Source organism: Coregonus clupeaformis, unplaced genomic scaffold (genome assembly GCF_020615455.1).
Source record: "Coregonus clupeaformis isolate EN_2021a unplaced genomic scaffold, ASM2061545v1 scaf2835, whole genome shotgun sequence".
NCBI classification, from domain to species: domain Eukaryota; kingdom Metazoa; phylum Chordata; class Actinopteri; order Salmoniformes; family Salmonidae; genus Coregonus; species Coregonus clupeaformis.
Genome location: NW_025536289.1, coordinates 1 through 14,137, shown reverse-complemented (window position 1 = coordinate 14,137; position 14,137 = coordinate 1). Strand labels below are relative to the sequence as shown.

The 14,137-nt window shown below is 47.6% G+C and overlaps 1 protein-coding gene across 1 annotated transcript in view; it reads right to left on the bottom strand.

The window, feature by feature from the left end:
- LOC123489195 (caspase recruitment domain-containing protein 11-like) overlaps positions 1–13,824 on the bottom strand; it is a gene marked incomplete at its 5' end in the record, with an annotated part of 42,432 nt that extends 28,608 nt beyond the window's left edge. The window contains 3 exons of the mRNA XM_045219856.1: positions 9,118–9,224; positions 13,484–13,620; positions 13,746–13,824. Coding sequence (XP_045075791.1) covers positions 9,118–9,224; positions 13,484–13,620; positions 13,746–13,824 — 323 coding nt within the window. The remainder of the gene's footprint in view (positions 1–9,117; positions 9,225–13,483; positions 13,621–13,745) is intronic.
- Between the last annotated feature and the right edge of the window lie 313 nt (positions 13,825–14,137).

The following is a 14,137-nucleotide window of genomic DNA, read 5'->3' as shown; positions in this document are numbered from 1 at the left end:
GTGTAAAGGGTGTAGGGTGTAGGGTAAAGGGTAAAGGGGTAAAGGTGTAGGGTAAAGGTAAAGGAGTAAAAGGGTGTTAGGGTAAAGGTGTAGGGTAGGGTGTAGGGTTAATTAGAAAGGAGTAAAGGTGTGTAGGGTGTAGGAAAGGGGTAAAGGAGTAAAGGGTGTAGGGTAGGGTAAAGGGTAAAGGAGTAAAGGTAAAGGGTAGGGTGTAGGTGGTAAAGGGTAAAGGTGTAGGTTAAAGGGTAGGGTAAGGGGTAAAAGAGTAAAGGGTGTAGGGTGTAGGTAAAGGGTAAAGGAGTAAGGGGTAAAGGTGTAGGGTAAAGGGTGTAGGGTGTAGGTAAAGGGTAAAGGGTAAATGGTGTAGGGGTAAGGTAATGGGTGTAGGGTAAAGGGTAAAGGGTAAAGGGTGTAGGGTAAAGGGTAAAGGGTGTAGGGTGTAGGGTAAAGGGTAAAGGGTAAAGGGTGTAGGGTAAAGGGTAAACGGTAAAGGGTGTAGGGTAAAGGGTAAAGGGTGTAGGGTAAAGGGTGTAGGGTGTAGGGTAAAGGGTAAAGGGTGTAGGGTAAAGGGTAAAGGGTAAAGGGTGTAGGGTAAAGGGTAAAGGGTGTAGGGTGTAGGGTAAAGGGTAAAGGGTAAAGGGTAAAGGGTAAAGGGTGTAGGGTAAAGGGTAAAGGGTGTAGGGTGTAGGGTAAAGGGTAAAGGGTAAAGGGTGTAGGGTGTAGGGTGTAGGGTAAAGGGTAAAGGGTAAATGGTGTAGGGTAAAGGGTAAAGGGTGTAGGGTAAAGGGTAGGTGAAAAATCTGTCGATGTGCCCTTGAGCAAGGCACTTAACCCTAATTGCTCCTGTAAGTCGCTCTGGATAAGAGCGTCTGCTAAATGACCAATTATTTATATTTATTATTTAAAGGGTAAAGGGTGTAGGGTAAAGGGTAAAGGGTGTAGGGTGTAGGGTAAAGGGTAAAGGGTAAAGGTGTAGGGTAAAGGGTAAAGGGTAAAGGGTAAAATAAAGGGTAAGGGTGTGGAGTAGGGTGTAGGGTGTGGGTAAAATAAAGGGTGTAGGGTAAAGGGTAAAGGATTAAAGGGTGTAGGGTAGGGTAAAGGGTGGGTGTAGGGTGTAGGGTGTAGGAGTAAAGCAGGTAAAAGGGTGTAGGGTTAAATGGTGTAGGGGTGTAGGGTGTAGGGTAAGGGTAAAAGGGTGTAGGGTAAAGGAGTAAAGGTGTAGGGTAAAGGGTAAAAGGGGTGTAGGGTAAAAGGGTAAAGGGTAAAAGGAGTAAAGGGTGTAGGCTGTAGGGTGTAGGAGTGGGTAAATGGTAAAGGGTGTAGGGTAAAGGGTAAAGGGTAAGGGGTGTAGGGTGTAGGGTAAAGGGTAAAGGTAAAGGGTAAAGAGTAAAGGGTGTAGGGTGTAGGGTAAAGGTGGGGGTGTAGGTAAAGGAGTAAAGGGTGTAGGAGTTGGTAAAGGTAAAGGGTGTAGGGTAAAGGGTAAAGGAGTAAAGGGTGTAGGGTGTAGGGTAAAGTGAGTAAAGGAGTAAAGGTGTAGGGTAAAGGGTAAAGGGTGTAGGAGTGTAGGGTAAAGGTAAAGGGTATAGGAGTAGGATAGGGTGTAGGGTGTAGGGTGTAGGGTAAAGGAGTAAAGGGTGTAGGATAAAGGGTAAAGGGTGTAGGAGTAGGAGTAAAGGGTAAAGGAGTAAAGGGTGTAGAATGTAGAGGTAAGGGTAAGGATAGGTAAAGGTTAAAGGAGTAAAGGGTGTAGGGTAAAGGGGTAAAGGGTGTAGGGTGTAGGGTAAGGGAAAAGGTAAAGGAGTAAGGGGTAAAGGAGTAAAGTGTAAAGGATGTAGGGTGTAGGGTGTAGGGTAGAAGGTAAAGGGTGTAGGGTAGGATTAAGAGGTGTAGGGTAAAGGTAAAGGTGTAGGGTAAAGGAGTAAAGGGTAAAGGAGAAAGGGTGTAGGCTGTAGGGTAAAGGGTAAAGGGTGTAGGGTAGAGGGTAAAGGTAAAAGGGTGTAGGGTGTAGGGTAAAGGGTAAAGGGTAAAGGGTGTAGGGTGTAGGATTAAAAGTTAAAGGATGTAGGGTAAAGGGTAAAGGGTGTAGGGTAAAGGTGGTAAAGGGGTGTAGGAGTAAAGGGTAAGGGTAAAGGGTGTAGGGTGTAGAGTAATGGTAAATGGTAAAGGTAAAGGAGTAAAAGAGGTAAAGGTGTAGGTAAAGGGTAAAGGGTGTAGGGTGTAGGTAAAGGGTAAAAGGGGTAAAGGTAAAGGGTGTAGGTGTAGGATAAAGGATAGGGTTAGTAAGGTAAAGGGTGTGGGTAAAGGGGTAAAGGGTTAAGGATGTGGTGTTAGGTAAAGGGTGTAGGATAAAGGGGAAAGGGTGTAGGCTGTAGGGTGTAGGGTAAAGGGTAAAGATCAAAGGGGTGTAGGAGTAAAGGAGTAGAGGGTGTAGGGTGTGGGGTAAAGGGTAAGGGTAAAGGAGTAAAGGTGTAGGGTAAAAGAGGGTAAAGGTGTAGGGTGTAGGGTAAAGAGTAAAGGGTAAAGGGTAAAGGAGTAAAGGGGTGTAGGAGGTAAGGGAGTAAAGGGTGTAGGGTAAAGGAGGTAAAGGGTGTAGGGTAAAGGGTAAAGGGTGTAGGCTGTAGGGTGTAGGGTAAGGGTAAAGGTAAAGGGAGGGTAAAGAGTGTAGGGTAAAGGGTAAAGGGTGTAGGGTGTAGGAGTAGGAATAAAAGGAAAAGGGTAAAGGTAAAGGGTGTAGGGTGTAGGGTAAAAAGGTAAAGGGTGTAGGAATAAAGGGTAAAAAGGGTAAAGGGTAAAGGTGTAGGGTAAAGGGTAAAGGGTAAAGGGTGTAGGGTAAAGGGTAAAGGGTGTAGGGTAAAGGGTAAAGGGTGTAGGGTAAAGGGTAAAGGGTAAAGGGTGTAGGCTGTAGGGTGTAGGGTAAAGGGTAAAGGGTAAAGGGTAAAGGGTGTAGGGTAAAGGGTAAAGGGTAAAGGGTGTAGGGTAAAGGGTAAAGGGTGTAGGGTAAAGGGTAAAGGGTAAAGGGTGTAGGGTAAAGGGTGTAGGGTAAAGGGTAAAGGGTAAAGGGTGTAGGGTAAAGGGTAAAGGGTAAAGGGTGTAGGGTAAAGGGTGTAGGGTAAAGGGTAAAGGGTAAAGGGTGTAGGGTAAAGGGTGTAGGGTGTAGGGTAAAGGCTCACAAAATCATTTTAGACCCAAGTCACCCCCTGTACCTGGACTTTGAATTACTCCCCTCTGGGCGTAGGTATAGGGCACCCCTCAGTAGGAAAAATAGAACGAGACAATCATTTGTGCCAGGTGTGATATCCCTCTTAAATAGCTCGGGCAAATGTTCCCATTGACCCCGTAAGGCCAGCAGGCTAGTCTTTGTTTTAAATGTTTTAAATGTTTTATTTCTTATTTCTTATTTTTATTGGTGCGTGACTGTTATTGAAAGTTGTATTGTCAATCTTGTTTTGTATTTAACGCCACTTTAAATGTGTACATGACACTGCAACAAAATTTCCCCATGGGGACAATAAAGTAAGTAAGTAAGTAAGTAAGTAAGTAAGTATAAAGGGTAAAGGGTAAAGGGTGTAGGTTAAAGGGTAAAGGGTGTAGGGTAAAGGGTAAAGGGTAAAGGGTAAAGGGTGTAGGGTAAAGGGTAAAGGGTAAAGGGTAAAGGGTGTAGGTTAAAGGGTAAAGGGTGTAGGGTAAAGGGTAAAGGGTAAAGGGTAAAGGGTGTAGGCTGTAGGGTGTAGGGTAAAGGGTAAAGGGTAAAGGGTAAAGGGTAAAGGGTAAAGGGTGTAGGGTAAAGGGTATAGGGTAAATGGTATAGGGTAAAGGGTAAAGGGTAAAGGGTGTAGGGTGTAGGGTGTAGGGTGTAGGGTAAAGGGTAAAGGGTAAATGGTAAAGGGTGTAGGGTGTAGGGTAAAGGGTGTAGGGTAAAGGTAAAGGGGTAAAGGGGTAAAGGGTGTAGGGTAAATGGTGTAAGGTAAAGGGTGGAGGATAAATGGTGTATGGTAAATGGTGTAGGGTAAGGGTGTAGGGTAAAGGGTGGAGGATAAATGGTGTAGGTAAAGGGGTGTAGGGTGTAGGGTAGGGGTGTAGGCTGTAGGGTGTAGGGTAAAGGGTAAAGGGTAAAGGGTAAAGGGTAAAGGGTGTAGGCTGTAGGGTGTAGGGTAAAGGGTAAAGGGTAAAGGGTAAAGGGTAAAGGGTAAAGGGTGTAGGGTAAAGGGTATAGGGTAAATGGTATAGGGTAAAGGGTAAAGGGTAAAGGGTGTAGGGTGTAGGGTGTAGGGTGTAGGGTAAAGGGTAAAGGGTAAATGGTAAAGGGTGTAGGGTGTAGGGTAAAGGGTGTAGGGTAAAGGGTAAAGGGTAAAGGGTAAAGGGTGTAGGGTAAATGGTGTAAGGTAAAGGGTGGAGGATAAATGGTGTATGGTAAATGGTGTAGGGTAAAGGGTGTAGGGTAAAGGGTGGAGGGTAAATGGTGTAAGGTAAAGGGTGTAGGGTGTAGGGTAAAGGGTGTAGGGTAAAGGGTGTAGGGTAAAGGGTGTAGGGTAAAGGGTAAAGGGTGTAGGGTGTAGGGTAAAGGGTAAAGGGTAAAGGGTGTAGGGTAAAGGGTGTAGGGTAAAGGGTAAAGGGTAAAGGGTAAAGGGTGTAGGGTAAATGGTGTAAGGTAAAGGGTGGAGGGTAAATGGTGTATGGTAAATGGTGTAGGGTAAAGGGTGTAGGGTAAAGGGTAAAGGGTGGAGGGTAAATGGTGTAAGGTAAAGGGTGGAGGGTAAATGGTGTAGGGTAAAGGGTGTAGGGTTAAGGGTGTAGGGCAGCCAAACTCAACTGGCGGACAGCGGTCCGGGTCCGGACCCAGAGAAGGGTCAATCCGGACCAGACAACATTGCATTTTGTTCTATAAAAGTCGATCCATTATTTTTAGACGGCTTTAAATAATCAACCGGCCTCTTTAACCTAGCAACCTCTCTTTCTCAAATCAAATCACATTTTAGAATTAAATTAAGAAATATATAAATATATAAATATTAGGACGAGATAGCTCGCTCTCTATCTCGAAGCAACGCCCACCTCTACTAGCGCCCCGTCTAATCCAATCGCGTGGTTATATGCAAATACAAGATGGCTTCATGGATATCCCAATCACATTAATCCAAATATCCTCTGAGGAACCTTGGGACAAGCAGGCAGAAAGAAACTGAAAGATTTGTAAATATCACAGATAGAAGGAGCTTAGTTACCAGTATCTTTGTTAATATCACAGATAGAAGGAGCTTAGTTACCAGTATCTTTGTTAATATGGCTTGTTAAAAAAAAAGAGTGGACAGAACAGTATTTGTTCATTTTCCCCACAACTAGCACCAAACCAATGTGCCTGATATGCAGTGAGTCCGTAGCTCTCCTGAAAAGTGCCCATGTTAAGCACCATTATGACACCAGGCATAGTAAACTGGATCAGACGTATCCCCTGAACACGGAGGTGAGAACAAACAAGATTAACCAACTCAAATCCCAATATGAGACGTCAATCAATCAATCAATTTTATTTTATATAGCCCTTCTTACATCAGCTAATATCTCGAAGTGCTGTACAGAAACCCAGCCTAAAACCCCAAACAGCTAGTAATGCAGGTGTAGAAGCACGGTGGCTAGGAAAAACTCCCTAGAAAGGCGAAAGCCTAGGAAGAAACCTAGAGAGGAACCAGGCTATGAGGGGTGGCCAGTCCTCTTCTGGCTGTGCCGGGTGGAGATTATAACAGAACCATGCCAAGATGTTCAAAAATGTTCATAAGTGACAAGCATGGTCAAATAATAATCAGGAATAAATCTCAGTTGGCTTTTCATAGCCGAGTCACCACGGCCGGTAGTCCCGACGTATGGTCCTAGGGCTCAGGTCTCTCAGTTGGCTTTTCATAGCCGATCATTAAAGAGTTGAAAACAGCAGGTCTGGGACAGGTAGGGGTTTCGTAGCCGCAGGCAGAACAGTTGAAACTGGAATAGCAGCAAGGCCAGGCGGACTGGGGACAGCAAGGTGTCATCATGCCCGGTAGTCCTGACGTATGGTCCTAGGGCTCAGGTTCTCAGAGAGAAAGAGAGAACGAGAGAATTAGAGAGAGCATACTTAAATTCACACAGGACACTGGATAAGACAGGAGAAGTACTCCAGGTATAACCAACTAACCCCAGCCCCCCGACACATAAACTACTGCAGCATAAATACTGGAGGCTGAGACAGGAGCGGTCCGGAGACACTGTGGCCCCATCCGAAGAAACCCCGGACAGGGCCAAACAGGAAGGATATAACCCCACCCACTCCGCCCAAAGCACAGCCCCCGCACCACTAGAGGGATATCCCCAACCACCAACTTACAATCCTGAGACAAGGCCGAGTATAGCCCACAGAGGTCTCCACCACAGCACAAACCAAGGGGGGGCGCCAACCCAGACAGGAAGATCACGTCAGTAACTCAACCCACTCAAGTGACGCACCCCTCCCAGGGACGGCATGAAAGAGCACCAGCAAGCCAGTGACTCAGCCCCTGCAACAGGGTTAGAGGCAGAGAACCCCAGTGGAGAGGGGAACCGGCCCGGCAGAGACAGCAAGGGCTGTTCGTTTGCTCCAGCCTTTCCGTTCACCTTCACACTCCTGGGCCAGACTACACTCAATCATATGACCTACTGAAGAGATAAGTCTTCAGTAAAGACTTAAAGGTTGAGACCGAGTCTCGTCTCTCACATGGGTAGGCAGACTGTTCCATAAAAATGGAGATCTATAGGAGAAAGCCCTGCCTCCCGCTGTTTGCTTAGAAATTCTAGGGACAATTAGGAGGCCTCGTCTTGTGACCGTAGCGTACCGTATTGGTATGTGCGGCAGGACCAACTCGGAAAGATAGGTAGGAGCAAGCCCATGTAACGCTTTATAGGTTAACAGTAAAACCTTGAAATCACCCAAAGTCCACCCAAAGTCCTTGTCAATTCCCTGACAGCCCAACAACGTGCAATGGAGTGTTCACTGAGGATAACTTGGGTTTTGGGAAAACACAAAAAAACTTTTCCAGACGCTGAGATGGTAAAAGTATGCATGTGTGAAGTTACTGAAACCTTGCTTGAAGGGAAACAAAAAGATCAGCTCAGGGAAAAGATCCAACAGATCCGACTGTCAGATTCCACAGCCATGAGGAGAACTGAAATATTAGCTGAAGATTTAACTTCACAACTTGATGAGGCCCTTCAGAATGCACCATGCATTTCATTAGCTGTGGATGAATCAACAGATAACACTGATAATGGCTAGCTTCTGGTGTTTGTCAGATTTTAAAACGAAACAAAGAAGGAATTCTGTGAGGAGCTGTTGAGCTTAACACATCTAGAAGCTCACGGGGAGAGGATACCCATGAGGCCATCAAAGGGATGCTGACAGAAAGGGGGATAGATCTGAAGTCAGTGGTCTCCATCACCACAGATGGAGCTCCAGCCATGATAGGAAGAGAGAAGGAACTGGTTGCACTTTTTAAAGCGGACCACCCTGACCTGACATCATATCACTGCATCATCCATCAATCTGTCCTGTGTTGCCAGTCTGGGAAAATAGTATTCTGAGGTCATGACAACGATGATGAAACTGATCAACTGTTTGAGAGCAACATCATGCCTACAACACCGCCTGCTACGAGGCATTCTGACAGAGGCCAATGCCAGTTTTGATGACTTACTACTGCGCAAACAATGTCAGATGGCTCAGCGAAGGCAGGGTTTTGGAACGCTTTTGGCCCATTCAGGAGGAAATCAAAGCTTTCTTATCAGAGCAAAAGAGTGACAAGGCAACTCAATTTTCTGTGTTTTTGGAAGATGAGGAGAAGATGGAAACAGTTGAATTTTTTACAGACATTACATCCCACCTTAATCAACTGAATGTTATGCAGGCCGCTCCTACCAGGTGACGTGGAGAGGATCTGTGTCTGCACCACGTACTCTCACTACTGGTGTCCCCCAGGGCTCGGTTCTAGGCCCTCTCCTCTTCCCTCTATACACCAAGTCACTCGGCTCCGTCATATCCTCACATGGTCTCTCCTATCATTGCTATGCGGATGACACTCAACTACTTTTCTCCTTCCCCTTCAAATCAAACCAAATCAAATGTTATTTGTCACATGCGCCGAATACAACAGGTGTAGACCTCACCCTGAAATGCTTACTTACAAGCAGTAATGGGCAGTCATTGTTTTATTCTGTGTTGTTACAGCATTCAACCCAAAATCGAAAAACCGTGATTAGTTTTAATAATCGAACTGAAACCAAACCGACCTCAAAAAGCACTAATCACTCAGCACTACCTCTCCATGGTACTTGCCTACGGAGCAGCAAGAGGAACTGCCCCTCCCTTCCTTCAGGCTATGCTCCAACCCTACACCCCAACCTGAGTCCCTACCTTCAGGCTATGCTCCAACCCTACACCCCAACCTGAGTCCCTACCTTCAGGCTATGCTCCAACCCTACACCCCAACCTGAGTCCCTACCTTCAGGCTATGCTCCAACCCTACACCCCAACCCGAGCACTCCGTTCTGCCACCTCTGGTCTCTTGACCCTCCCACCCCTATGAGAGGTCAGCTCCCACTCAGCCCAGTCCCAGCTCTTCTCTGTCCTGGCACCCCAATGGTGGAACCAGCTTCCCCCCTGAAGCAAGGACAGCAGAGTCCCTGCCCATCTTCCCAAAACATCTGAAACTCTACCTCTTCAAATAGTATCTAACAGCACCCCCGTGTCCTACATAGTGTTTTAGACGGGGTAGGGTGCTAGGGCCCTCAAACTCAACTCTGGACCTGGAAGCCAGTTTCACTGCGTTTTTACATTGTTCCTCTAATCAGGGACTGATTTATACCTGGGACACCAGGTGGGTGCAATTCATTATCAGGTAGAACAGAGAACCATTATGTTACAGACCTTGTAGGGTCAGAGTTGAATACCAATGTGCTAGGGTGAAGAGTTTAGAGTGTAGGGTTAGCAGTAGTGTATCTGTGGGGGTGGAAGTCTGTCTCTCGCTCTCTCGTCCTATGAAATGTTTTAGACTTTACGGTGTAAGGTGCTAGGGTGTAGGGTGAAGTGTTTAGGGTGCTAGGGTGTAGGGTGTAATGTACCCGCGGGGGTGGAAGTCTGTCTCTCCCTCTCGCGTCCGGCGGACCAGTGATGCGTTTCCTGGTGGCTCGGGGATGGTGGACATGATGCTGTCGTTACGGCAACGCAGCTAAACACGGGTTACCATGACAACACACAGGTAAGGGTGTGCAGGTGTGTGTGTGTCAAATCAAATACAAATCAAATAGATTTTCACATGCGTCAAATACAACAGGTGTAGACTTTACCATGAAATGCTGACTGACAAGCCCTTAACCAACAACGCAGAGTTCAAAAGTAAGACAAATTAGAGAAATAAAAAAAGGAAATATTAACACAATAAAATAACAATAATGAGGTTATATACAAGGAGTACCGGTACTGAGTCAATGTGCAGGGGTACCAGGTATTTGAGGTAATATGTACATGTAGGTAGGGGTAAAAGTGACTAGCCAATCAGGATAGATAATAAACAGAGTAGCAGCAGTGTTGGTAGTTGAGGTAATATGTACATGTAGGTAGGGGTAAAAGTGACTAGTCAATCAGGATAGATAATAAACAGAGTAGCAGCAGTGTTGGTAGTTGAGGTAATATGTACATGTAGGTAGGGGTAAAAGAGACTAGCCAATCAGGATAGATAATAAACAGAGTAGCAGAAGTGCATGTGAAGAGGGTGAAAGTGTGTCTATGTGTGAATGTGTGTGTGTGTATGTGAGTGTGTGTGTGTATGTGTGTGTGTGTGTGTGTGTGTGTGTGTGTGTGTATGTGAGTGTGTGTGTGTGTGTGTGTGAGTGTGTGTGTGTATGTGTGTGTGTGTGTGTGTGTGTGTGTGTGTGTGTGTGTGTGTGTGTGTGTGTGTGTGTGTATATATGTGTGTGTATTGTGATGTCACGAGAGGCTACACAGCTTTCAGCGGGATTGCTCAAGTAGTGCAAGGAGACCAGGTTCAACCAAAACAAGGATTTTATTAAAGGTCTTGGGAAACTAACGAAAGTATAACACAATTCTGTTCTCTGGTGGCTCTTTTAAGGGTTAACAGTTCAGGGATGTCTCTTCCACATCCAAAATCATAACTCTCCCTCGCTCAAATAACTTTTCCCCAGTCTTACTGTATTCCACGTTGCAGCTAGTAGCCAACCCAGCAAAACGTCCTTCCAAATGTCCCACACGTATTTCCACAGGTGCATATATCCAAAGGTGAGTATTTCCCAAAGGTAGTATCTCCAAATCCTTATATTCCTCATGGAAGTGGGACGTGCAGCACTCTTGTCCTCCAGAGAGCCCAGCTTGGAGACTGTGTCTCTTCCCTTCCCCAACCTTCAGCTCATCAGCTCCTCATTTGTTTCAGCTGCGTGGGAAGATTGGCCATAGAGGGGTGGAGTTCCCGACCATACCAGCAGATGGAGCCATAGCTGTCTGGGTTTGCAGCCACCTCAGGGGGATGTAACGTCCCTCCAGGACACAGCCTCTCGTGACATCACACATCCCCCTCCTCGGGACCGACGTCCTCGTCGGGGTAAAGGCAGCGAATAAGGCATCACGCCGGGAAGGGCGTCCGCATTGCCGTGGTGCTTGCCAGACTGCTCTCTCTTCAACTCCTCCAACTCTAGGACCAGGGACTCAGCCTCCTGTTGTCTCTCCTTGAGTTTCTTACTGAACGCATCAGCCTTGGTTTTAGCAGAGTTTAGCTTCTGTTGAGCAGCTTTCAGTTCCTTCTCTCTCTCTGCCTCCGCATTCTTCATCTTGTTCTCCAACACCTTGTACTTCTCCTCTGCCTTCTTCTGGACCTCCTTACTACTGCGCAGGGTCTCCTCACACTCCTCGATGGTCCTGCGCAGCCTCTCCAGCTCCTCCTGTTGCTTAGGGAAGGAGCTCTGTTGGAGTTTAGCCTGGAGGATATCTAACTCTTCAGTCTTCATGTCTAACTGTTGCTTTAACAAACGATACCTCTCAGCGGTCCCCTTCAGACCAGACAGTTCTTTGTCCAGATTCTGTAGCTCCGTCTCTGTGTCGGTCTGGGCACCTGCCATCCCTATCAGAGCCCGGGCGGGAGTGAGTAACTCGGAGGATTGCACCGGAGCCTTCCCAGGATGAGTCTTGCCTCTCCGTTTCCGAGGTACTCCGGGTTATCCTCTCCTGAGACTCTCTCCAGAGTGGGTAAAAGGCTGGGCAGTCTCGTCCAATTAGGACAGGGACGGGGAGGGAATCAACCACCCCGCCGTCGTGTGTATGGTTCCCCGTGTGCTGGTCATTGTAAGTTCAGTAATGGGGTATTCTCTGGTGTCCCCATGGACACAGGAAACTGGGAGGACTTTCCCGGGGTCAGACACGTTGGGCCCACCAAATCCTTACGCACCAGGGTGGCCCGGCTACCAGAATCCAGTAAGGCCTCCACATCATGGTGATTCACAGTTACCGGGCAGGTGGGGGTCGATCTGGGCCGCCATCTACGACTCCCAAGAGCGAGGCAAAACGGTGTGTGGGTGCTGAGCTGGAGGACTCCGCAGTGGGCATAGGTTCATCGGCTGGTTTCCCACACTGCCAGGAGATATGTCCCATCTCCCCACACCGGTAACACTGTCGAGTTTCCCCCTCCTGGTGTACTCTTCTTGGACCCGCCTGGTTTCTGGCTCCCCCTGAGCCGGGATAAGTCCTGACGTGGCTGGGTTCGAGACCTTGGGGTCCTTTGGACGGGTTCTTCCCATTTGTGGTGGGGCCGCACTCCTGGGGTCTTTCCGGGAAGCATTCAGCATCTCCGCTGTGGCCTGGTACTTTTCCACAGCTTCCACGGTCAGATCAGCCGTGGTCAAGGCCTGTTGACTGATGAACCGTTTTGCCTCATAAGGCAGGGGGCGCGTGAGGTAACGATCCACCACAACGGCCTCCACCACCGCCGCTGCTGTATTCCTCTGCGGATCCAGCCATTTCCTTGCGGTCGGACAAGTTCATGCATCTGCGCCCGAGGAGGTTGGTCTGGTTGGAAGGTCCAACTGTGAAAGCGCTGGGCCATACCAAACTTTGTGAGTCCATATCTGCTGAGGATCTCAGACTTCAGGGCATCATAGTCAGTAACCTGGTCAGGGCCCAGGTCCCGGACAGCATTCAGCGATTCCCGGTTAGAAAGGGGGCTAACAGACCAACCCACTGTTGCTTGGGCCAGGCTTCCCCTAGTGGCCGTGGCCTCAAATGCATGCAGGTATGCCTCAATGTCATCGGTAGCTCCCATCTTAGATATAAAGTCACTTGCCTTTATTGGGCGGGTATTTTGGACCACCCTCTGTCTCTGCAACTGCAATTCCTCTGCCTTCAGAAGGTTGGCTTTCTTTTGCTCCTCCAAGAGAGCCACGTTTACTTGCATCTGGGCTTGCTGGCCAGCAACAAGGGCTTTCAATATGTCCTCCATTTCAGTCGGCGGGGAGCCTACGGCCAACTTGGAAAACTGGGTGATCAAACCTTCGGTATCCTCCTCTGACATGCACTATTAACGCTTAGCGTGCCCGTATTCTCCACCATCTGTGATGTCACGAGAGGCTACACAGCTTTCAGCGGGATTGCTCAAGTAGTGCAAGGAGACCAGGTTCAACCAAAACAAGGATTTTATTAAAGGTCTTGGGAAACTAACGAAAGTATAACACAATTCTGTTCTCTGGTGGCTCTTTAAGGTTACACAGTTCAGGGATGTCTCTTCCACATCCAAAATCATAACTCTCCCTCGCTCAAATAACTTTTCCCCAGTCTTACTGTATTCCACGTTGCAGCTAGTGGCCAACCCAGCAAAACGTCCTTCCAAATGTCCCACACGTATTTCCACAGGGTGCATATATCCAAAGGTGAGTATTTCCCAAAGGTAAGTATCTCCAAATCCTTATATTCCTCATGGAAGTGGACGTGCAGCACTCTTGTCCTCCAGAGAGCCCAGCTTGGAGACTGTGTCTCTTCCCTTCCCCAACCTTCAGCTCATCAGCTCCTCATTTGTTTCAGCTGCGTGGGAAGATTGGCCATAGAGGGTGGAGTTCCCGACCATACCAGCAGATGGAGCCATAGCTGTCTGGGTTTGCAGCCACCTCAGGGGGATGTAACGTCCCTCCAGGACACAGCCTCTCGTGACATCACAGTATATATGTGTGTGTGTGTGTGTGTGTGTGTGTGTGTGTGTGTGTGTGTGTGTGTGTGTGTGTGTGTGTGTGTGTGTGTGTGTGTGTATGTGAGTGTGTGTGTGTGTGTGAGTGTGTGTGTGTGTGTGTGTGTGTGTGTGTGTGTGTGTGTGTGTGTGTGTGTGGTGTGTGTGTGTGTGTGTGTGTGTGTGTGTGTGTGTATATATGTGTGTGTATATATGTGTGTGTGTGTGTGTGTGTGTGTGTGTGTGTGTGTGTGTGTGTGTGGACTCACCATGGTAGTCTTGCTGGGCAGCTCTGTGTTGGGGTGGTTGGGAAAGGGGGAGGTGGAGGGGGAGGGGGGGCATGTGCTGCTCAGGTGACTCTCTGACATCATCACATCTGGAGACGCTCCATCACTAACTGGAGACGCTGAACACACATTTCACACAATACCTTTCTTTATGGAAATATTTTCCCAAATGGATACCAATATGCCTGTGGGCCTTCCAGGCCCATGTTGTGCATCTAACGGTTAAATGCCATATGTTTAGTACCTGCAGGGAGAACGTCCTCTGGGTTGATTGGCAGGTCCAGAGTTTTGGAGGCGGAGATTGGAGACTTCACTCTGGTGATCTAAACAATACAAACACAATATGTGGCTAGCCAATCAGGAAGGGGTAAAAGTGACTAGCCAATCAGGATAGATAATAAACAGAGTAGCAGCAGTGTTGGTAGTTGAGGTAATATGTACATGTAGGTAGGGGTAAAAGAGACTAGTCAATCAGGATAGATAATAAACAGAGTAGCAGCAGTGTTGGTAGTTGAGGTAATATGTACATGTAGGTAGGGGTAAAAGTGACTAGCCAATCAGGATAGATAATAAACAGAGTAGCAGCAGTGTTGGTAGTTGAGGTAATATGTACATGTAGGTAGGGGGTAAAAGTGA